This window comes from Melozone crissalis, unplaced genomic scaffold (genome assembly GCF_028551555.1).
Source record: "Melozone crissalis strain CALT ecotype California unplaced genomic scaffold, PUWL_Pcris_2 ptg000018l_1, whole genome shotgun sequence".
NCBI lineage: Eukaryota > Metazoa > Chordata > Aves > Passeriformes > Passerellidae > Melozone > Melozone crissalis.
The window spans coordinates 11,195,284-11,213,796 of record NW_026535796.1 but is presented as its reverse complement, the minus strand read 5'-3'; the positions used below and the strand labels follow the sequence as shown (position 1 = coordinate 11,213,796).

Sequence of the window (18,513 nt, the reverse complement as noted above, 5' to 3'; positions counted from 1 at the left end):
TATCCCACAAGAAACAAAAATTTGGGAAGACTTAGCCTAAGCAAAAATTCTTCTTGCTCACTTCATGACATTTCATCAAAAATGTGGAAAGAAGACTCCTCCTAGAGTGTAAATATCTGAGGGAAAGTCAGAGCATCCTCTATTTACCTCTGCACCTGCAAAAGAAAACGAAAATGTCTGAAGCCCCACCTTTTAAGAGCCTTGTGAAACAATCTGGGAACTGAGCCAACTTCTACTCTCTCACTATATAAGAGGTGGGAACAGACAGGTATTTCCTCAGAGGCAGGTTGTTCGGTGGTTCTTACCGGACCTCCAGAAGATGGGTAAAGGTGGTGGGACACGAATACCACTATGGATATCAATACTAGCCCTGGTCCTCATACAGATCAAAGGTAGGAAGATTCACTTGCTTGGCATTTTTACTGTTTTAAAGAATTTATAACTTGCTTTGGAGTTTGAAGCTTTTTTTCCCCTGGCTTTGTGAAGTTAATGAACCTCTTACCTTCACGCAAGATTTTATTTTCTGCTAAAAATATTTTCTTTCCTAAGAAGAGAAAATTAACTCTTTTGAAACTGTCATCCTGTTTTTCCCCAGCTGAAATCTGGAACAGCTCCACTGCATTGAGTGGAACTTTCTCTGAACTTATAAGTCTAAAAAATGCCTCAACATTTGCATTTAGCTTTTAATATCCACTTCAAGGTGGCATAGCATTTCTAAATGTACAACCCAAAAGGCGCAAAGGTACCTCTAGAAAGGAGAAAATCAGTGGAGGAGTATGTCTGCATGAATTATTAAAGACTATTTGTCAGGTGATGATAAAGTATTGAAGAAAGGGAGGATTTTGCTTTAAAATCATCAGGCAATAGGTTTTAAAAATTTATTTACTCTTGCTTATGAGGTTGCATAAAGCTTAGCACACAGGGTTGGTTTGCAGTGGGCTGAAAACAAATGGAACTGCTATAAATATTCTATTCACTTAATAGTCACAGATGGATGGAGACCCCATTAATTATTTTTTTTCTTTTTTCACCTGATAATTTCCCTTTAATGTAGCAACAATGTTAGTTTTAAATGCATTTTGATTTCTTGTGCAGATCCTATTGTATGATTTCATAATTTTCCTGCTCCTAGGTAGTTCCACAGTAACTTATGTTAAGAAGTGGTAGTGTCAAAGAATAGCCTATGACAGGACTAGCTGTCGCCTTAGCAAAACATGCAATGGCAGCAGGGATCTGCACAGTGCATGTGGCATGAGACAGAGCAGAGTCACACAGCTCATGGAGAGAGAAGCAGAAAACTCTCTGAGGCTGGGCACTGAAGGAGCCCAGAAGCACTGAATGGTTCCTACCCTAAAAAGGGACACACGTCCTCTAACCCCAGCTGTTTCCCCAGGAGGGGATTCACAGAGTTCCCACAGCTCTGCTTTCAGCCTTAGCCCCTTCAGTGGTCCTATCCACAGCCTGCCCTGGTGAGGTGCAGCAGGGGGTGAGCCTCCCCTTGCACTTTGGCCAGAATAGTCTTCACCTCAGCCTGCCCTCTGACGAACTCTCACTAAACAGTGAGAGCACTGAAAGCCCATCTGGAGAATGCATACATTCTAATTCTGATGTTGCACTGGAATGGAATGAAAAATGGTTTCTTTGCTTTGGGCCAAAGTCAACAGGCACAAATGTATCTACTGGAAAGACCTATTTCCTTCTGTATGGTGTGGCTTTTGCATTTGTTTTCCTTCTGTGGCTTATTACAATGAATGCTTGAAACTAGAAAATACAGGGTAACTTTGGCTTTGACAAAGATCAGTCCTCTAACTCTAAAGTGAATTCTTCATGTACAAACGGGACTTATTTGAAAGCCATCTAGCTAGAAAAATAGGTTTTACTAATGCTTAAAGTACAGAGTGATCATAAAACCTAAGAAATTTATGTCTTTTATCTGAAAAGCTTGTAAGGGAATCCAGGGGTATACTGTGACAGAACAAGGACCTGCTCAAATCACCACAGGCATGCTTTTGATGGCTTTCCTGCAGTAATTTATTACCCAAAAAGTTAAAAAAGGAAAAGGCTGAAGGAGTAGTGTTTGGCCATCATTGCATGTAGCATAGGTCCTGATGCATTTCTGGCCTCTTGTACATAAACGTCTCTTTGATTTTTGATATATGGAGTGCTGCACATTTAAACAGATATAATTGAGACATTATGAGGGGATTCAAGAAAATTAGACATTCACATTTCCTTTACTACTCTTCTTGATCCAGTTCAAGCCCAGGGTGGTGAACAACCAACAAAATCAGAGTATGTTTCTCCATCTCTCCTGCAGCGACAAAAATGTAGGTATTTTTATGCTGATCTCTTTGTAAGTTTTTTTCTGAATAAAGGTGATAAACTGTAAGGTTACAAGAATATTTTGATTCCTAGCTATACACATACCACACACAATAAAAGAGAAGCCCTCTGTAAAATATATCCAGTTTTCAGACAATCTCTGATTTCTCTAAGCTTGGGAATTTCCTCTGAGATCTGACCCAGTGGATCTGCTCTACTGATATGATACAGTTATCTAATCTTTGACTTCACAAAAGGTACATAACTTATATCTAAAAGTGTATTTTCAGAAGAGGTGTGTGTTTACATACATATCACAAAGGTACTTGATAGTAGGTAATAAAAGGCACATTTTTTTACACTATGTCAAGATGACTGCATCACTCACAAGAGAATAAGAAAGCTGTAACTACCTTAAACATTAGAATAATTAAGTACTACAAGCTACAAGATCCTGCGTGAAACTTAACTGGACAGTGCAAAATAAGGGTGGAAGGATCCAAAGCTGACGGGTGTATTAGTAATGACAGGCTGAAATAATTGATCATTAAGTCTGCCCTGCAAAATGTGTGCTACAGGTTATTTAAAAATAGATGTTGTAATCAGTATTACAATACAGTGCTCTGAGGATCATATTGCTCCTCTTGAGTTCAGAATATCAGGGCCAGCATCAGATGGGAGTCTTGAACAAATGGTGGAAGAAAGTACTACAGTCTGTGCAATTTAGCTCTTAGTGAAATTTATAGAAAGACAGAACACAAAGCATTGTGTAAAACCACCAATAAAACCTTGTGGAAACTTTCCACTAGAGTGTAACTAGTAGTAGGAAATATTCACTAAAAAGACTAGGCAATCTCTACCCATATTCTAGGACTTCAGAAAAGATTAAACCTGGCCATTTTTTCTCCTTTCTATTTTCTACCAGCTTTCAAATCCCAAGGAGTGACAATCATTCCACCTTTTCCAAACGCACTGAACGTAAAGGGTAAGTTAAGCAAATGTCATGGCTCAGATATCTGTGCCCTTGTTAATGACAAAGAGCATGGAGTGACTGAAAAAAAAAAATCAATGAATTGTGTAAGAACCTTTAGCATCATAAACCAAAAAATTACCAGAGAATTAATTAATCAGGTAACACAGATAATCTAAATGTGAATCCAGTGCTTTTGACTCACTGCTCTATGATGCAGCTGTAAGAAAAAAAATTAATATATATGTTTAAACATGTATACTTATTGTACATGTTTTTCCCTGGTATTATATATATTTCCAGTAAAGAGAGGAAAATACTAGTGTGCTGAAAACTGTTGAGACACCTTATCCAAGGAAGAGGGTACAATTCAAGCAGGCTGAGTGTAAATGTGGAAAGGGATGGGGAAGATAATCAGGGATTTTAGAGAGTATCCTTGCAAGGAAAGGAAGACTGAAAAGAAAGAGGAGCTTTCTATAATGGGCTGGAGGAGGAGTAGGGAGGTGGAACCCCTTCAAGGTGAAGTGTAATTTTGGCACAAGAACAACCAGGCATACATGGGACAGGAATATGTTTCAGAAGATGTTGACAAAAGTCTTCCAGCCACTTAGAAGTTGTGGGTATGAGTGGGCTTCCCAAGTAGGAGTATCAGCTAGTTTTAAACTAGCTTTTATATGGTTTTATGGTGAAACTTGAGGACTCCATACATTTAGGAAAGGATACATGGGATAGGGCAGTAATCAGAACTAGAGCACTAGATCTAGTGACCCCAGAGATCTCTTTTGATCCTAGGCCCTATATCCCTATGCAAAACTGATTAAGCACAAAAAGCAACTGAAATAAATAAATAATGACAAACAATTAGCTTGATAAAAAAGAAAAAAGATGAGCTTTTTGGAAAGAGGCTGGTGAAAGAAGCAGGAGGGATAAAACATCTACATGGAGGGTATTACAAAAAACTACAGAAAATTCTTATTGCTTATTTTGAATCCACAGCTGGCAACCCCTATCACAATGGCCGTGTTTGCAGCACATGGGGTAACTTCCACTTCAAGACCTTTGATGGGGACATCTTTTACTTCCCTGGGGTCTGCAATTACATCTTTGCATCCAACTGCAAGTCTTCCTATGAGGACTTCAACATCCAGATTAGGCGTGCAATGGTGGAAAATGCTACTGTGATCACTCACGTCATCATGAAGCTGGAAGGAGTAGTGATCGAACTGACCCCCAGCTCTGTCCTGCTCGACAACAAACTGTATGTTCCTTCTTTGTTCCCAGTGGGCTCTTTGAGCAAGTGTCCCTTTCCCTCATTTCATCATTGCTCCCACGCAGTGGGAGGGCTCAGGTCCTTCCTGAGGTAGTAACAAAAACAAAGGAGGGCTTGACAGCAAGCTAAGTGTCACTTGTGCAGATTATCCCCATGGCTGTTTTGCTCAGATGAGCTGTATCCAATATGCTGTCCCACTGCTACCATAGTGTATGTATGTATGCAATTAAGTCTATAAGCTGCATTCTTTACACCCTTGGAGATAATAGTTTCCATTAATTTTACCACAGCAGAATCCCTGCAAGGAATTTTTGACAGCTTTTGTTCTTGCACTGAACAGTGTGCAGTAAAGCAGTGACTGCTCTTCAGCTTGTACCTGAATTATTTTAAAATTATCTGTTCTTCAAACTTGCTATCTATGTAGTAATTATAGCACTGACTTTGGCATAGGGTGTGAAACCTACCCAAAAGGCCAGGTAAATATTTGGGCAGCTATGCCACGGTGAGTTGTCTGTTATGGCAGCTATGTACAGTGAGGTAGTCTAAAGGTTATCTCGGGTACAGCTTCCTGAATGGCACTCATGACACAGAAAGCCTGGAGTCTATCCCTTTATTAGCAAATGCTTTAAGGAGTAAATAGCAATATCCTGAAGCACACTGGCTGCAAAACAGAGCCTCCCAGCACTTTTTTGAAAAATACAACCACAGATATATGCTCACATTTTACCCAGCAAAACACCCTGAATGGAAAAGCCAAAAGGAACAACAGGAAAAGTAAGGCTGATCCAGTTGCACAATGAGAGGCAATGCATGGGAAATGGACAAAATATTAAAAACCTGTGTTGTCTGTAGTAGTTATTACTCTAATTTCTTCACAGATATGTGTTGAAAATTCTCAAAGAGAATGAGAAAGGATATCATTGTGAACATTCAATGGATATTCTGTCCCTACCCCTGCTGACTTATGATGATCTTTCCCCAGAGTCCAGATGCCCTACAGCCATATGGGAGTCTTTATAGAGAGAAGTAACAACTATTTGAAAGTTTCTGCCAAGTTGGGATTGACCTTCCTTTGGAATGGACAAGATGCCCTCCTGGTAAGAAAACATCCAAAACACAGCAAAAAGTCTGTATTTTGAAAATAGTCTGCTTACACCTTTGCAACATTACAGCCAGGCAGGCATTAGTTACTTTTGCATTTGTGTCCATTTTTAGTGTATTGTTCTGTCTTCTCTCAATTTCCTGCTTTTTCCCCACCAAGCTCAGCTCAGAATCAATAAGCAGTACTGGATTAGGCTGTGCTCCTGACCATCAAGACTGCCATTTCTATAAACTTCCTTCCTGCTTTTTTTTTTGTTTTAGGTGGAACTAGATAAGAAATATGCCAATCAAACTTGTGGACTTTGTGGGGACTTCAATGGCATTCCAGGCAGCAATGAATTTATTTCAGGGAGTAAGTAATAATAAGCATTATTAAGTACTGGTGCTTTTTTTTTCTTCTTAGAATATACTTTAATACGGGTTGTGGGTTGTACAAACTGGAAAACTGGCATTACTTCTTTATGTATTCCTGTGATGTCAGTTGTGTAAAGTCAGGACTTTGAGATGTAATTAGACTACTTCCATCATTGTTAGATATTTTAAGACCTGCCACATAAAAATTTCTACTTGTTTTCAATAGTTATGATCCAGTTTTTTATAGATAGTGTTCATATTTCCCCCTTCATATTTTAGTGATATTATTTTGTAATCACTGTTCATGTCATAGCAGGTAGTGTCACAAAAAAAAAATAACTCCATGCAAAATTTAGTAAGCGTTATTCTAATATTTGAACTGGTTTTTTACAGAGACAAAACTGACCCCCATACAGTTTGGTAATAGGCAGAAGATGGATGGACCCACAGAGCAGTGTGATGATCCTATTCCTCCTACTTCTCTGATGAACTGCTCAAGAGAATTTGTAAGAACATCTCTCTCAAAATGTGTTCTCTCACTATGAATGCATTCTCTGTCTTTGGAAAAAAACTTTTTAGAAGAGGGAAAAAGTAGAACATGAATATGACTCAGTTGTAGGTCTCAAAAGAAAAATATTCTTAATTTCATGTTGTTTTCTTTGCTAAGGGGAATGCCAAAAATTTGCATTCCCCTTCCACAAGAAGATTGCATATTTTCCTGAAAGAGAAAATTACTGAGCATGTCTTAATATAAAGAAAGGATATAATGCTTGGGAAGTGACCTGAGGTGAGAGTAACTAAGGATATGGAAGCTACTAGAGTTATTTAAAGAAGTTCCATGTGTTTTTGCCCTATTGTTGTATTTTTCCTTAAATATCAGCTTATGGATACTGTTGGAAGGGTTTCTGGACCAGATCAATCCTTGATTTATTCTGCTCCATGCCTCAAGTAATTATTTTCATATGTTCTTAACATTAGTTTACCTTCTCTCTTTTCCTTCCTAGGCCTCTATCTGTGAGACAGTATTGACCAGCAAAGCATTTACAAGTTGTAACATGCTTGTGAATGTCCAGGACTACATTGAGACTTGCATACAAGACCTGTGCCACTGTGACAGCTCTATGGCTGACTTCTGCATGTGCAACACCTTTGCTGAGTACTCCCGGCAGTGTGCTCATGCGGGTGGACAGCCCCAGAACTGGAGAACCTCAGATCTGTGCCGTGAGTATCTCGGGAAGGGACCTCCACCTGTGCTTATGCATCTAGCAAACTTCACATATGTGAGGTTTTTCCCTGAAGAAGACAGTTGAAAAGTGCATGCAATTATAACCAGTTTTTACCTGGTCACACACAAGACTTTGGGAATATGGAAGTTTAGGGGGTTTTCAATATCAATCAGAAAATCTAAAATGTTTCAGCCTCTGCTTGGATCAGGATACCTTGTCATAGCTTGATACAAAACAACCTAAATTGCAAAAAAAAAAGTTTCTTCCAGCTTTTGAATGAAAAGTCAGCTTTATAGTACTCTTTCTACTTCTAGCCAAATCATGTCCATTCAACATGCAATACCATGAGTGTGGCTCTCCCTGCTCCGACACGTGCAGCAACCCGGAACGATCCGCGCTTTGTGAAGATCATTGTACAGATGGCTGTGTCTGTCCTCCAGGCAAGCTCATTTCCTGCCCTTTTCTCATACCAACCCCCCTAGAGTACTCACCTGTACACATTTAATAACTCTCTTACTCTGGATCATTCCCATCACATCATCAGCGTTATTATCGTGGAAGTAATAGCTACATTTCTCCCCTGGATGCACTATTTCTATTCAAATTACTAAATATGGCCTTTTAAACAATAAATATTCCTTATATATATACTTTATGTATATATATAAAATCACTGAACTTAGAATAAGATAATTTGCTCCTAAAAACAGCAGAGTCTTCTATTCTCAGCGTTCAAACTCAGTTCACAGAAAGTATAAAATGTTTAAGCAGATTTTGCACACAATCATAACTCCTGCTGCTAGCAAAGCTACATCTAGTTTCACAAATGACCAAATCCTTCTTGTCAAGTGTTATGTGTTTATACATAGGAGCAAGGAGCTGACAGAGCACTAGGCAGTGTGTTAGATCTGATGCTTCAGAGAATTACACACAAGAACTGCATATCAGTACAAGATAGATGTGTTCTTTGTGCATACTTCTGGGTCTAAATTTTTGTTGCTGTTGTGACTGTATATCACAGGAGCTTCACCCCTTGCAGCTGTTCTGCCCATCCCCATGATGTCTCACAGAATTCACCATCACTTGTTTGTGTAGTAGCATTGACTTCTCTAAGGCAATCCTCTGTCTCTGGGCATAGAAATATTTACTGTACAGATATGTCCCTGGGCAGTCTTGTAAATGGTTCATCTATTTCAGCTCATTACCTAATAGTTTTAATCCTAATTCCATTCTAATGAAATCCGTAACAGAAAGGTATTTTCCTAGAGGTCCCTTTTGATCACACTAAGATTTTTAAATAGATTCCAATGGAATATAGCCCTTCAATCTCCACATAGCTTGTGTTCTATTATTTTAAAGTACAGCAGAAACAGGACATAGTCTTAGGCATCTGCTAGATATGTGTTCAAAGGCAGGTTCTGCAGTGCACAGAATAAATAACAGACCCTTTCTTTCCCTAGGAATGGTATTTGATGATGTTAATGGTGCCGGCTGCATTCCCCGCAGAGAATGCCACTGTACCTATGAAGGTGAAACTTATGCTCCTGGTGCCTCCTTCTCATCTAAATGCAGATCATGGTAATATTTTCTCGCTTTCTGGTTTTTTGGGTTTTTTTGGTTTTGAGTTGGGGTTTTTTTGTGCATGAGCTGAATATTCACTGATTTCTCCATAAAAAACAAATGAGCAAGTACTTACCAATTGAAGTTCCATAATTACACTGCTTTAGAGGTCGCTTTCATGTTTGTTTTCCCTTCACACTTGGAACAAAAATTTGAGTTTTTGAACACCTGTTTAATTTCAAGAAATACCAATGAAGGAAGATAATCAAAGTCAAATACCAGAGGTGTTTAAAAATGTGAATTAGTGCTACACCTTTGCAGCCCTACAGTGTAATGCGAAGGTACTCATATAAATATTGTGGAGATCATGACATTTGGGGGCATGTTACATTTAGTGTGGGAGTTCACATTTGAGGGGCATGTTTAACAAATATATATTTTTTATTATCCCTATAATTACTGAAGTATTACTGCATAAGTGTATGCAACTGCACCTGCCTATTTATTTATTTTCCAAGAAATACTTAAAATATTTGACATGGATTACAAGTTCACCAGGACCGAATTCTGTCCAAAGATTGGAAATTAACAACAATATATATAGAAAGTTATCACCTTAACATAAATGTGCCTGCCCCATATTTGTCTGAGATTTCTAAGCAATACTGCTTTCTTTGGCAGTGTGATCAGTGTTTCAAGAGGAAAACTAGGGCATCATCTGCTCTTATTGCCTTTTTATTTTGTTTGCACTTGCATTACTCCAATTTTACTAATGCTTCCTTCATTTCAGTACCTGTGTTGGAGGTGAATGGTCTTGTGTCACTCAGTCGTGCCCTGGGACTTGCAGTATTGAAGGAGGTTCCCACATTTCAACATTTGATGAGAAATACTATTCCTTCTTTGGAGACTGTAGTTATGTCCTAACCAAGGTAAAAATGAGTCACAATCCTTGCTAAAGGAAAATGTTTTTATTGTATATAATGTTTTTTTGATGAAAACTTCTGGCAATCACATCAGTTTTCTGAGTCATTGAGGGTTAACATGGTTATAGGGTTAACACCCCTAAATGAATTTCAGGGACTTTTCTGTTAGGGTTATACTAAATAATATTGTAGTATTTTTGTGGGTTTTGATAATTTTTTAGGATTTGCACTGAGTTTTTATTAGATTTCATAACCCTAGGTGTATTCATTGTTTATTTTTACTGAATGACTAAACTATTCTCATAAGGACTTCATATTAAATAAAATCTGCTCTTGACATGATTGATCTGAATGTTACCAAGCAAAAGAATCATAAAATCTTAGAAATGAGCTAGAATGAGATGATGCAGAAATCTTATCCAAAAGTTTAAATTATTTAAATCATTGAAACTTTTGGATAAGATTCACAAGCACTGCCTTGATGCACAATGGCAGCATAGGTCAGACTTACACATTAAACTCCTCCTTTTGGCACCAACATGTAAAATTAGATTCTCAGGGTGTCTGGAGGCAGAGGAAAACCCCTAAATTTGTACACAAAAGTTCAAAAAGCCCCAGAATTTAATACTGAATTTCTAGATTGCTATAATTATGCATCTCAGCTGTCCTCAATTTAATCTTCAATATGCCAAAAAAGTGATAAGACACATTCAGAATTACAGCCTTCTCTGAGTCTTTCCCTATTCTATTTTGGCCATTAGGCACACTTTGAAGATGAACACAGTTCTATGAAAATCAGAACTGAGCAGAAATCTGAACCTTTATGCATTAACTTCCTGAATAATAATTTTAGTTTCATTTTCCATGAGAGGATATTTAAAGAATGTCCAAATCACCAGGGTCTTGAATAATCTATTCAGTGCAGAAGACATTGGAAACAATCTTTTCTCCCCCTGGTAAAACTCATAAGCAGTGGGCAAGAAAGGCACACCTCCTTCTGCTCTAGCATACTAAACAGGTATTGCCTACACATTAGGAACTCGTCTTACTAATGCATGAGGAAGTTTTAATGTTCAGATTAATATGTCTAACTCACCCCTGAAAGCTAGAAGCAATGCACAGCTTCCAGTGTGCAGACTGCATGAATGCCAACTTAGTGATTCCAGCCATATGTTAGACCATAGGAGCAAGAAGAAATGAAATAAACAATATTTTTAAAACGCTAGCTTTGCTAAGAATTTCATTTGCATGTGAATTTTTTTTAATATAACTATTTCAATATAGCAAATCCTTTTAACAATATCTTTGGGTTTTTTTTCAAGCTCTGTGACAGCAATGAATTCACAGTGTTGGGGGACATCCACAAGTGTGGCCTGACTGACACTGAGACATGCCTCAAGGGTGTGGCCATCAGCCTAAACGGAGGACAGACGGTGAGCAGCAAATGCATACACCTGACATCCTATAGAGATGTTCTCTAAGAGTAACAGACAAGGCAAATGACACCTAACAGCACAGACAAGAAATTTGCACTGCTTTTTGTTTTATCAAATTTGAACGTTATTCCTAATATTTTTAGTAAAGTAAGCACATTAGAAGAGAAGATCTTATTATCTTTCTGTTATTTAGATAAATTCTGGTTTTTGCTCTCTTGGACAGTCAGTGGAACACAGTAATAAAGATTACAGAAGTAGTACAGGAATCAGAACCTCATCATAGTCTCCCTCCATTTTTTCCCTTTATCTTGAGTAGCATTGGATAGGAAACATTTGGAAAGTATTTAACTTATCTGCTTGATAATAATTGTCTTTTCTTGGGGACAGAACATTGTGATCCAGCCTTCTGGGAGTGTATTTGTGAATATGATCTACACACAGTTACCATTCTCAGCAGGTAAGTTCCTTTGAAAAACTTCTATTTCTCATTTTTATTTTAAAATGTTATTACATGAGTTAAGCTAAAAATAAATTCTACCTATGGTTAGACTGCAGCAAACCCAGAGCACTGCCATAGAGCACTCTCTCCCATGTTTATGTAATAGGATTTTCCTATTCAACACTAACTTCAGTAAGATCATGGTTTATATTTAGCAATATCTAATTAGTTCAAGCAAATTGTGTTATTGCACGCTTTCAGATCCAAACATTGTCATAAGAGAGGAAAGAAAAATTCTGACATGCAACTGGACTGCAATTTCTCAAGTCATTAGTTCTGTGTTCCCCTGTCCTTGTTCTGAAAGCACATTCATCACTGAAGTTTCCCACATGCCAGTTCTTCTCAAACACTACTGCACCTGAACACAAATCAAACCATGAATGGACAGAATAGGTCCAGACTCCATTGGACTCTTCAATTAAATAGTGCTATAGCAAAGGCAACTTTTTAAATAACAACAGAAGTGTGTGTTCTTCCCTCATTTTAAAACATGTGACAGAAAGTGGAGGTTTTGTATACATTTGTTGCTTAGGTGTTTAGGTTAGACTGTTTTGGTGCTGGATTTGAAATCCTGTAAGGATCATTTTCCCCCCAGTTCTTCAGAAGCTACGATCATATCAAACACAGCTGTAGAATTCCTCTATTATATTGTTCCTGTAATAAACAATTATTTTCAACTGCTCATCTCGAATGAAATTATAACTATTTTTTTCTTATATCCCTAGCAAACGTCACCATCTTCAGGCCTTCATCTTTCTTCATAGTTCTGCAAACAACTTTTGGTCTTCAGCTGCAGGTTCAACTTGTGCCTTTAATGCAAGTTTTTATAGACTTAGACCCATCACATAAAGGGCAGACCTGTGGTGAGTGACCTTGTCCTAACAACTGCCTTCACCAGCACCTGTCATCCTGGAGGAAACTTGTACAGACCATCTGCTTCCTTCTAGGTCTCTGTGGGAACTTCAATGATGTACAGACAGATGATTTCAAAACCACCAGTGGTGTGATAGAGGGCACTTCAGCTGCCTTTGGCAATACTTGGAAAACTCGGGCTGATTGTCCTGATGCCAAAAATACTTTTGAGGACCCCTGTACTGTCAGCATACAAAATGGTAAGCTCAGCAATCTCTTCTATTCTCCTTTAAGATGCAAAGATGGAATAAGCTGATCAACCACCAAGCATTTAGCCAAAATAACAGAACTATTTGCACATGCACACAATTCTCCTCAGTTGATACTAGAAGTCTTCAATTAATAAATAACTAGCGAAATATTTTGGATCTTCAGATATATTCCTTTGGATCAAGACAGCAAGTCAACTTACTTAAGGGAAACTAGAACCACACAGCATATTAGGGATTCATTCCTGGAAATGACTAATTGTCACAGCTGTGCCTAGCCCCTCTGAAGGTTGCAGTACTTCCACTGCTAAACTAAGAACCAGACTTTCAGTTCAGAGACTGAAAGCATTCAAGCTGCATTTCAGTCAACAAAATATATAATTCTTGAGTATTCACCAGCTACTATTCTGTTTTCTGAGATGAACTAGCATAGTTTTAATTTACAGTGTGAACCTTCCTTTTTAAAATTCAGCTAGGGGTATCTTTAGTCTATTCCATGACAATTATAATGAATTAGAGAACGTTCAGTTTCCTCCTGCCAAGAGGAAGTGAAAGACTGTGTGCCTCAGCCAATGCAGAGCTTAATTATATTGCAATGTTAAGGTTCTGTAATTTCTCTGGAGGAGGTATAGTTATGTTGAGACAAGAGTTTTGCAAATGCACTGCCATAGAAATCCTTCCCATGTTTTCAATTCACAGACCAGTATGCTCAGCACTGGTGTGGACTGCTCTCTGATACCACAGGACCTTTTGCTGAATGTCACTCAACAGTGAATCCAGAAGTTTACCATAAGGTATTTGGCCCTAACTCCATCCATCTAATACAGGAGAAAAAGACTCAGATTTCTTATACTAGCACCTGAGAGAGTAACTTGCCTGTTGTGAGGGGAAGCATTCATGATAGTTCTTTAAAAGCCAAGGGTTCATTCTTATCTACACAATATGAAATTGCCTCGTTTGTGAAACTATCTTTCTTTCTATTCCCTGGAGGATAAGCATACAGCTGTATTCCTCCTGCACCTATTTTTAGGCATAAACTTAGTCTTTAAGTTAGGAGTTTGGATTTGCTATCAAAGGATAAAAATTGTTCCTTCTGAGAGATATAATGCAAGCTTTAGCCAGAACCTTAACTGGCACTTTAATTTCTCTGAACTGTTCTCAGAAGGCTTTTGCATAAATGCACGGACAAGGCAAGCAATGTGCATAAAAAGCAACAATGAAAATTAGACAAGATGTGAACGAAAATGTTCCGGGAATTCAAGGTGATGAAACCCTGTACTAGGGTCCCTGGGTACTTTAAAAAAACCTTCCTGTTATTGGAAATTTGTAAGATTATGCTCAATAAACATAATCTGGAATTAATAATATTGTATTATCCCTGATCAGCATAGAAACCCATCAAATAACTTGTATTCTTTGTTCCTCTGCTGCAGAGAGCCCAGGCTTCTAGGCAAAAGCTCCAAAAGCTGGGTGGCATCAAATAATCTCCATTTATTTTAAATATATATGGCACAGTGGCAACAAATTTGAAGTAGTTGGAAAACTGCCAACATGTGAAAAAATAAAAAGAAAAAATAGCTCAAGATAGTGGACCTCTAATCACTCTTTTCTTCACATCAGTAATCTCTTTTGAAAGAGCTCAATGAAAATCAGGCTTATACATGTGGATTACACTCGCTTTAACCTCTAATGAACATACCACACTTAAACAACTGCAGAGTTCCATGGTTTTGACATGACGTTCTGGTGATCACATCATCCTCTGTTCCTAGACCTGTATGTTTGACACGTGTAACTGTGAGAAGAGCGAGGACTGCATGTGTGCTGCCCTTTCCAGCTATGTCAGAGCCTGTGCTGCCAAAGGAGTTCTTCTCACTGGATGGAGGAGCAAAGCCTGCAGTGAGTTTTACATCCCGTTTGCCTTTTGAAAATGATCGCCCAGAAGGCCCCACACAGGAGCTCTCAGGGATTCCACAGTAAATTGTGTTAAACTGGGGTTCAAGTATAGCATTGACTTTGAAGAAACTGAGTAGGAAAGGAATGCTATAAAAGACAGCAAACAAGGAGAAATGTTAAAACCAGTCTTTGTTAGATTACTTGCTCAAAACCATCAGAAAAAACCTGAAGAGCAATACCTTTGCAATAGGAATAAAATAAGTAGGGTGTTTCTCAACTTACTTTGACAAAAAGTATAAAAACATACAGGAAGAAATATAGTGTGTCATAATATAATCAAACCTTTTTTTTTTTTTTACATGGGTAAACATATGACGCATTTATAAGGGAAAATTTCGCTGTAGTACCACAAAAAATTACGCTACTGGGGATATTAGTAAAGTATGTGTACATAAAATGCCATGTTTATCTTGCATACTTTATCTCAAATACTTTATACCTATGTTGATTCTTGAATGAACAACAAATATGACTCACCTTCTTGCTCTCAAGCAAAATACACCACCTTGTGTCCGAAGTCCTTGAAGTACACCTACAGTGTCAATTCCTGCCAGCCCACCTGCCGCGCTCTCAGTGAGCCTGATGTCACATGCAGCATCAAGTTTGTCCCAGTTGATGGCTGTACCTGCATAAATGGAACCTACATGGATGACAGTGGCAAATGTGTGCCTGCTTCTAGCTGTCCTTGTTACTACAAAGGAACGCCTCTGTCTTCTGGAGAAGTTGTTCATGATAATGGTGTTGTCTGGTAAGAGATTTGTAAAAACTAGTGAAGAGATTGGATATAGGCAGTCATGAAACTATATAAATGTCATGAAATCAAATCAAAATAATTTCTATAACAAAAATTTTCAATTAAAAAAATCACAGCTTCCTAAATTCTTAGGGCTACCCATGTTAGGAAGATTGCACATAAGTAACTACAGGAATTCAACAAACAGTCCTGTGGTGGGTCAGCCTTTCCTGACAGCCAAACTCCCACCCTGTCCCTTTCTCTATGCCTCCCTTCCTCCCTTGCCTCCACACATACTTTTCTTATCCAAGACTGGAAAAGGTTTGTTCCATAGTGAAAGATGCCTGATCATCCTGTTACAGATTATTCCCATTATATGGAAATCTGAACTATTCTGAAGGACAGCTTTAAACCAGGCATATAGACAGAGAAAACATTTAATTATATAGAATCTACTTGTATTTTGTTCTCCTCTAATATAGGATATTAATATTTTAAATGTGCAAACTATTTTATAAAGGACACATTTTATTTGTTTTATCACACAGTAATTTTCCATTATTTCAAGTTCATTGGGAAATAGGTTGAAACTTAACAACAAAAAATTTTAAAATATCCATTCCCTTCTTTTTGTAGCACTTGTGCCTATGGAAAGCTGAGCTGCATTGGAGAGAAGCCTGAACCAGGTAACATATCACTTAAGATTTTCTTTAACTCTCCCTTTCTATCATCACTAGTTTAATTTCTTTATTCTCCTCATAGTGATGCAAATTGTATAAGTCTGAAATCAACGAAGAAAATTAATTGAGGTCTTCTGTAATGTAGAGGACATTCTCAAAATATAAAGAAACACTCTCTTACCTTTCTGGTGGCTGAAACAAGTTAGAACCCCCTGGGTTACCAGGGTAAAAGGATACTTAGTCACCGCACTCAGTGTGAGAGGAAAACTATTCACATTTTAATTAAAATGTAAAAGCAAAAAACCCCAAAGCAACAAAAAAACCCAAAAAAACCCGAACAAGTAAACAAGGATATTTGTTATCCTGCTTTGTTCTGTTTTTCTGAAAGGAAGTGTTTCATGAAGCTAAACAAAAATTCATTTTATTGAGTAGTCCAAGCATAATTGCAAAAATCACGTAAATATGAGATCAAAACAATATTTGGTTTCTCTCTCTCACTACACGCATCGCATTAAGGTACACATAATTCACAAAGGAGTATTTCCACTTTTTCTTGGAAACACAAAGATACAAATGCATGGTTGGCCTCACATTTCTCATGGCTTTTCCTCTCTTTCAGTCTGTGTGCCTCCCATGGTTTATGTTGACTGTGGCAATGTCACTGCAAATGTAGTAGGAGCAGGATGCCAGAAGAGTTGTCAGACTCTAGATATGGAATGTGTAAGTACAGACTCTTTATACCTAGTTGAAAGTATATTATACAAGATATCTTTTACAATTACCAGCTACAGCTGGACTCTTCCACCATGGGAATGTTTCAAGACATCTTTTCTTTATGGTGCTTACAGTACAAAACTCACTGTGTCTCTGGCTGCGTATGTCCTCATGATCAAGTGTTGGATGGCAAAGGTGGCTGCATTGCTCCAGAAGACTGTCCATGTATTCACAATGGGAATTCCTACAGTGCAGGAGAATCAATCAGAGTTGGCTGTAACAACTGGTAAGAGCATATTGAAAAATAATATTTTGGAAATAAAAAAATAGAACTGCTTAAGATCTAAGCAAATAACATCATTTCACTCTAGCAGTATCAAGATTTCTAGGAAAGAATCCTGCATAAAACAATGCACTTAGTACCTAAAAAGTAAGCTCTGTCTACTTTTCTCAATGGCACAGCCCAGAAATTGCAAGTTGTCAGAAAACCACCATGCTTTGGTGTTGTCATGTTCATTCAAGTAAAAAAATTTTCTTTCTTCCAAGGAAATCCTTCCATTTCAATAGATCCAACAGGATCTGGAAAAGTGATGTCTTCTGATGCAGTTGATTCATTACATTAAGTAACACAGTCCTTGCATAAATTCCAATAGTTCTTGAGCTATGTTGCATTTTTGAGAATAAGCAAACCTCATTTTTTCATTAGAATCTTAACACACATTAAAATACAGAAATGTACCTATATTTATATTGTGTATTTGTCTAGTTTTTACATTTGGAGTGCTTTTTGTCCTGTTTAGCACATGTAGAAACAGAAAATGGCAATGCTCTGAGGAACCCTGCCTAGAAACATGTTCTGTTTATGGAGATGGGCATTATACCACTTTTGATGGCAAACGCTTTGATTTTGAAGGAGACTGTGAATATGTTCTGGTCCAGGTAAGAAAGTGTTGCCTAGACTTTTGCTCTAAATACCTTTGCTCTAACTACCTTCAATATAGTAAACAGTGAATATCATTATCCTGTTTCAGAACTACTGTGGTCAACAAGCTATGAACCAGGGAACCTTCAGAGTCATCACTGAGAACATTCCATGTGGCACTACAGGAACTACCTGCTCTAAGTCTATTAAAGTTTTCCTGGGTGTAAGTATTTTCTTTAAATTGTGCCAGAAGGATGGAACAAGCTGTCCCAGATAGACTGCATAGGAGAAGTGGCCTCCAACATAATGAAAATGTCACTAGACTCTTTGTTTGCTCTCTGCTCTAGAAAGCAAAGGTGGGAAATCTAGAAAGAAATTGCTTAACCTGAGGTTGTTGAATAGGATCCTCTTGATGATATTATTTCAAGAAGTTACTGTCAATATATACAGCTACAAAATAGTGACTTTTAAATTGGTCTCTAACTTTTTCTTCTCCTGTCTTAGAACTATGAGCTGGTACTCAGTGACGGACACTCTGATGTCATCCAGAGGACACCTGGAGGAAAAATGCCATTCCAAATCCGCTCCATGGGCATCTACCTGGTGGTTGATACTACTGTTGGTCTGATACTCATGTGGGACAAGAAAACCAGTATATTCATCAAACTTAGTCCCAGCTTTCAGGTATACTTTAAAAGTGAAAACATGAATAAAATTACTTCTGTA

The 18,513-nt window shown here is 37.9% G+C and overlaps 1 protein-coding gene across 1 annotated transcript in view; it reads left to right on the top strand.

The window, feature by feature from the left end:
* Positions 1-319: 319 nt before the first annotated feature.
* Positions 320-18,513, top strand: part of LOC128936423 (mucin-5AC-like) — a 51,029-nt gene continuing 32,835 nt past the window's right edge. Inside the window, exons 1-23 of the mRNA XM_054275361.1 lie at positions 320-392; positions 3,248-3,307; positions 4,289-4,550; positions 5,545-5,659; positions 5,925-6,015; positions 6,411-6,523; positions 7,022-7,238; positions 7,558-7,683; positions 8,704-8,821; positions 9,594-9,732; positions 11,049-11,159; positions 11,550-11,619; positions 12,387-12,524; positions 12,609-12,773; positions 13,482-13,576; positions 14,555-14,681; positions 15,231-15,486; positions 16,108-16,157; positions 16,771-16,871; positions 17,000-17,151; positions 17,666-17,804; positions 17,897-18,010; positions 18,292-18,471. Coding sequence (XP_054131336.1) covers positions 320-392; positions 3,248-3,307; positions 4,289-4,550; positions 5,545-5,659; positions 5,925-6,015; positions 6,411-6,523; positions 7,022-7,238; positions 7,558-7,683; positions 8,704-8,821; positions 9,594-9,732; positions 11,049-11,159; positions 11,550-11,619; positions 12,387-12,524; positions 12,609-12,773; positions 13,482-13,576; positions 14,555-14,681; positions 15,231-15,486; positions 16,108-16,157; positions 16,771-16,871; positions 17,000-17,151; positions 17,666-17,804; positions 17,897-18,010; positions 18,292-18,471 — 3,012 coding nt within the window. The remainder of the gene's footprint in view (positions 393-3,247; positions 3,308-4,288; positions 4,551-5,544; positions 5,660-5,924; positions 6,016-6,410; positions 6,524-7,021; positions 7,239-7,557; positions 7,684-8,703; positions 8,822-9,593; positions 9,733-11,048; positions 11,160-11,549; positions 11,620-12,386; positions 12,525-12,608; positions 12,774-13,481; positions 13,577-14,554; positions 14,682-15,230; positions 15,487-16,107; positions 16,158-16,770; positions 16,872-16,999; positions 17,152-17,665; positions 17,805-17,896; positions 18,011-18,291; positions 18,472-18,513) is intronic.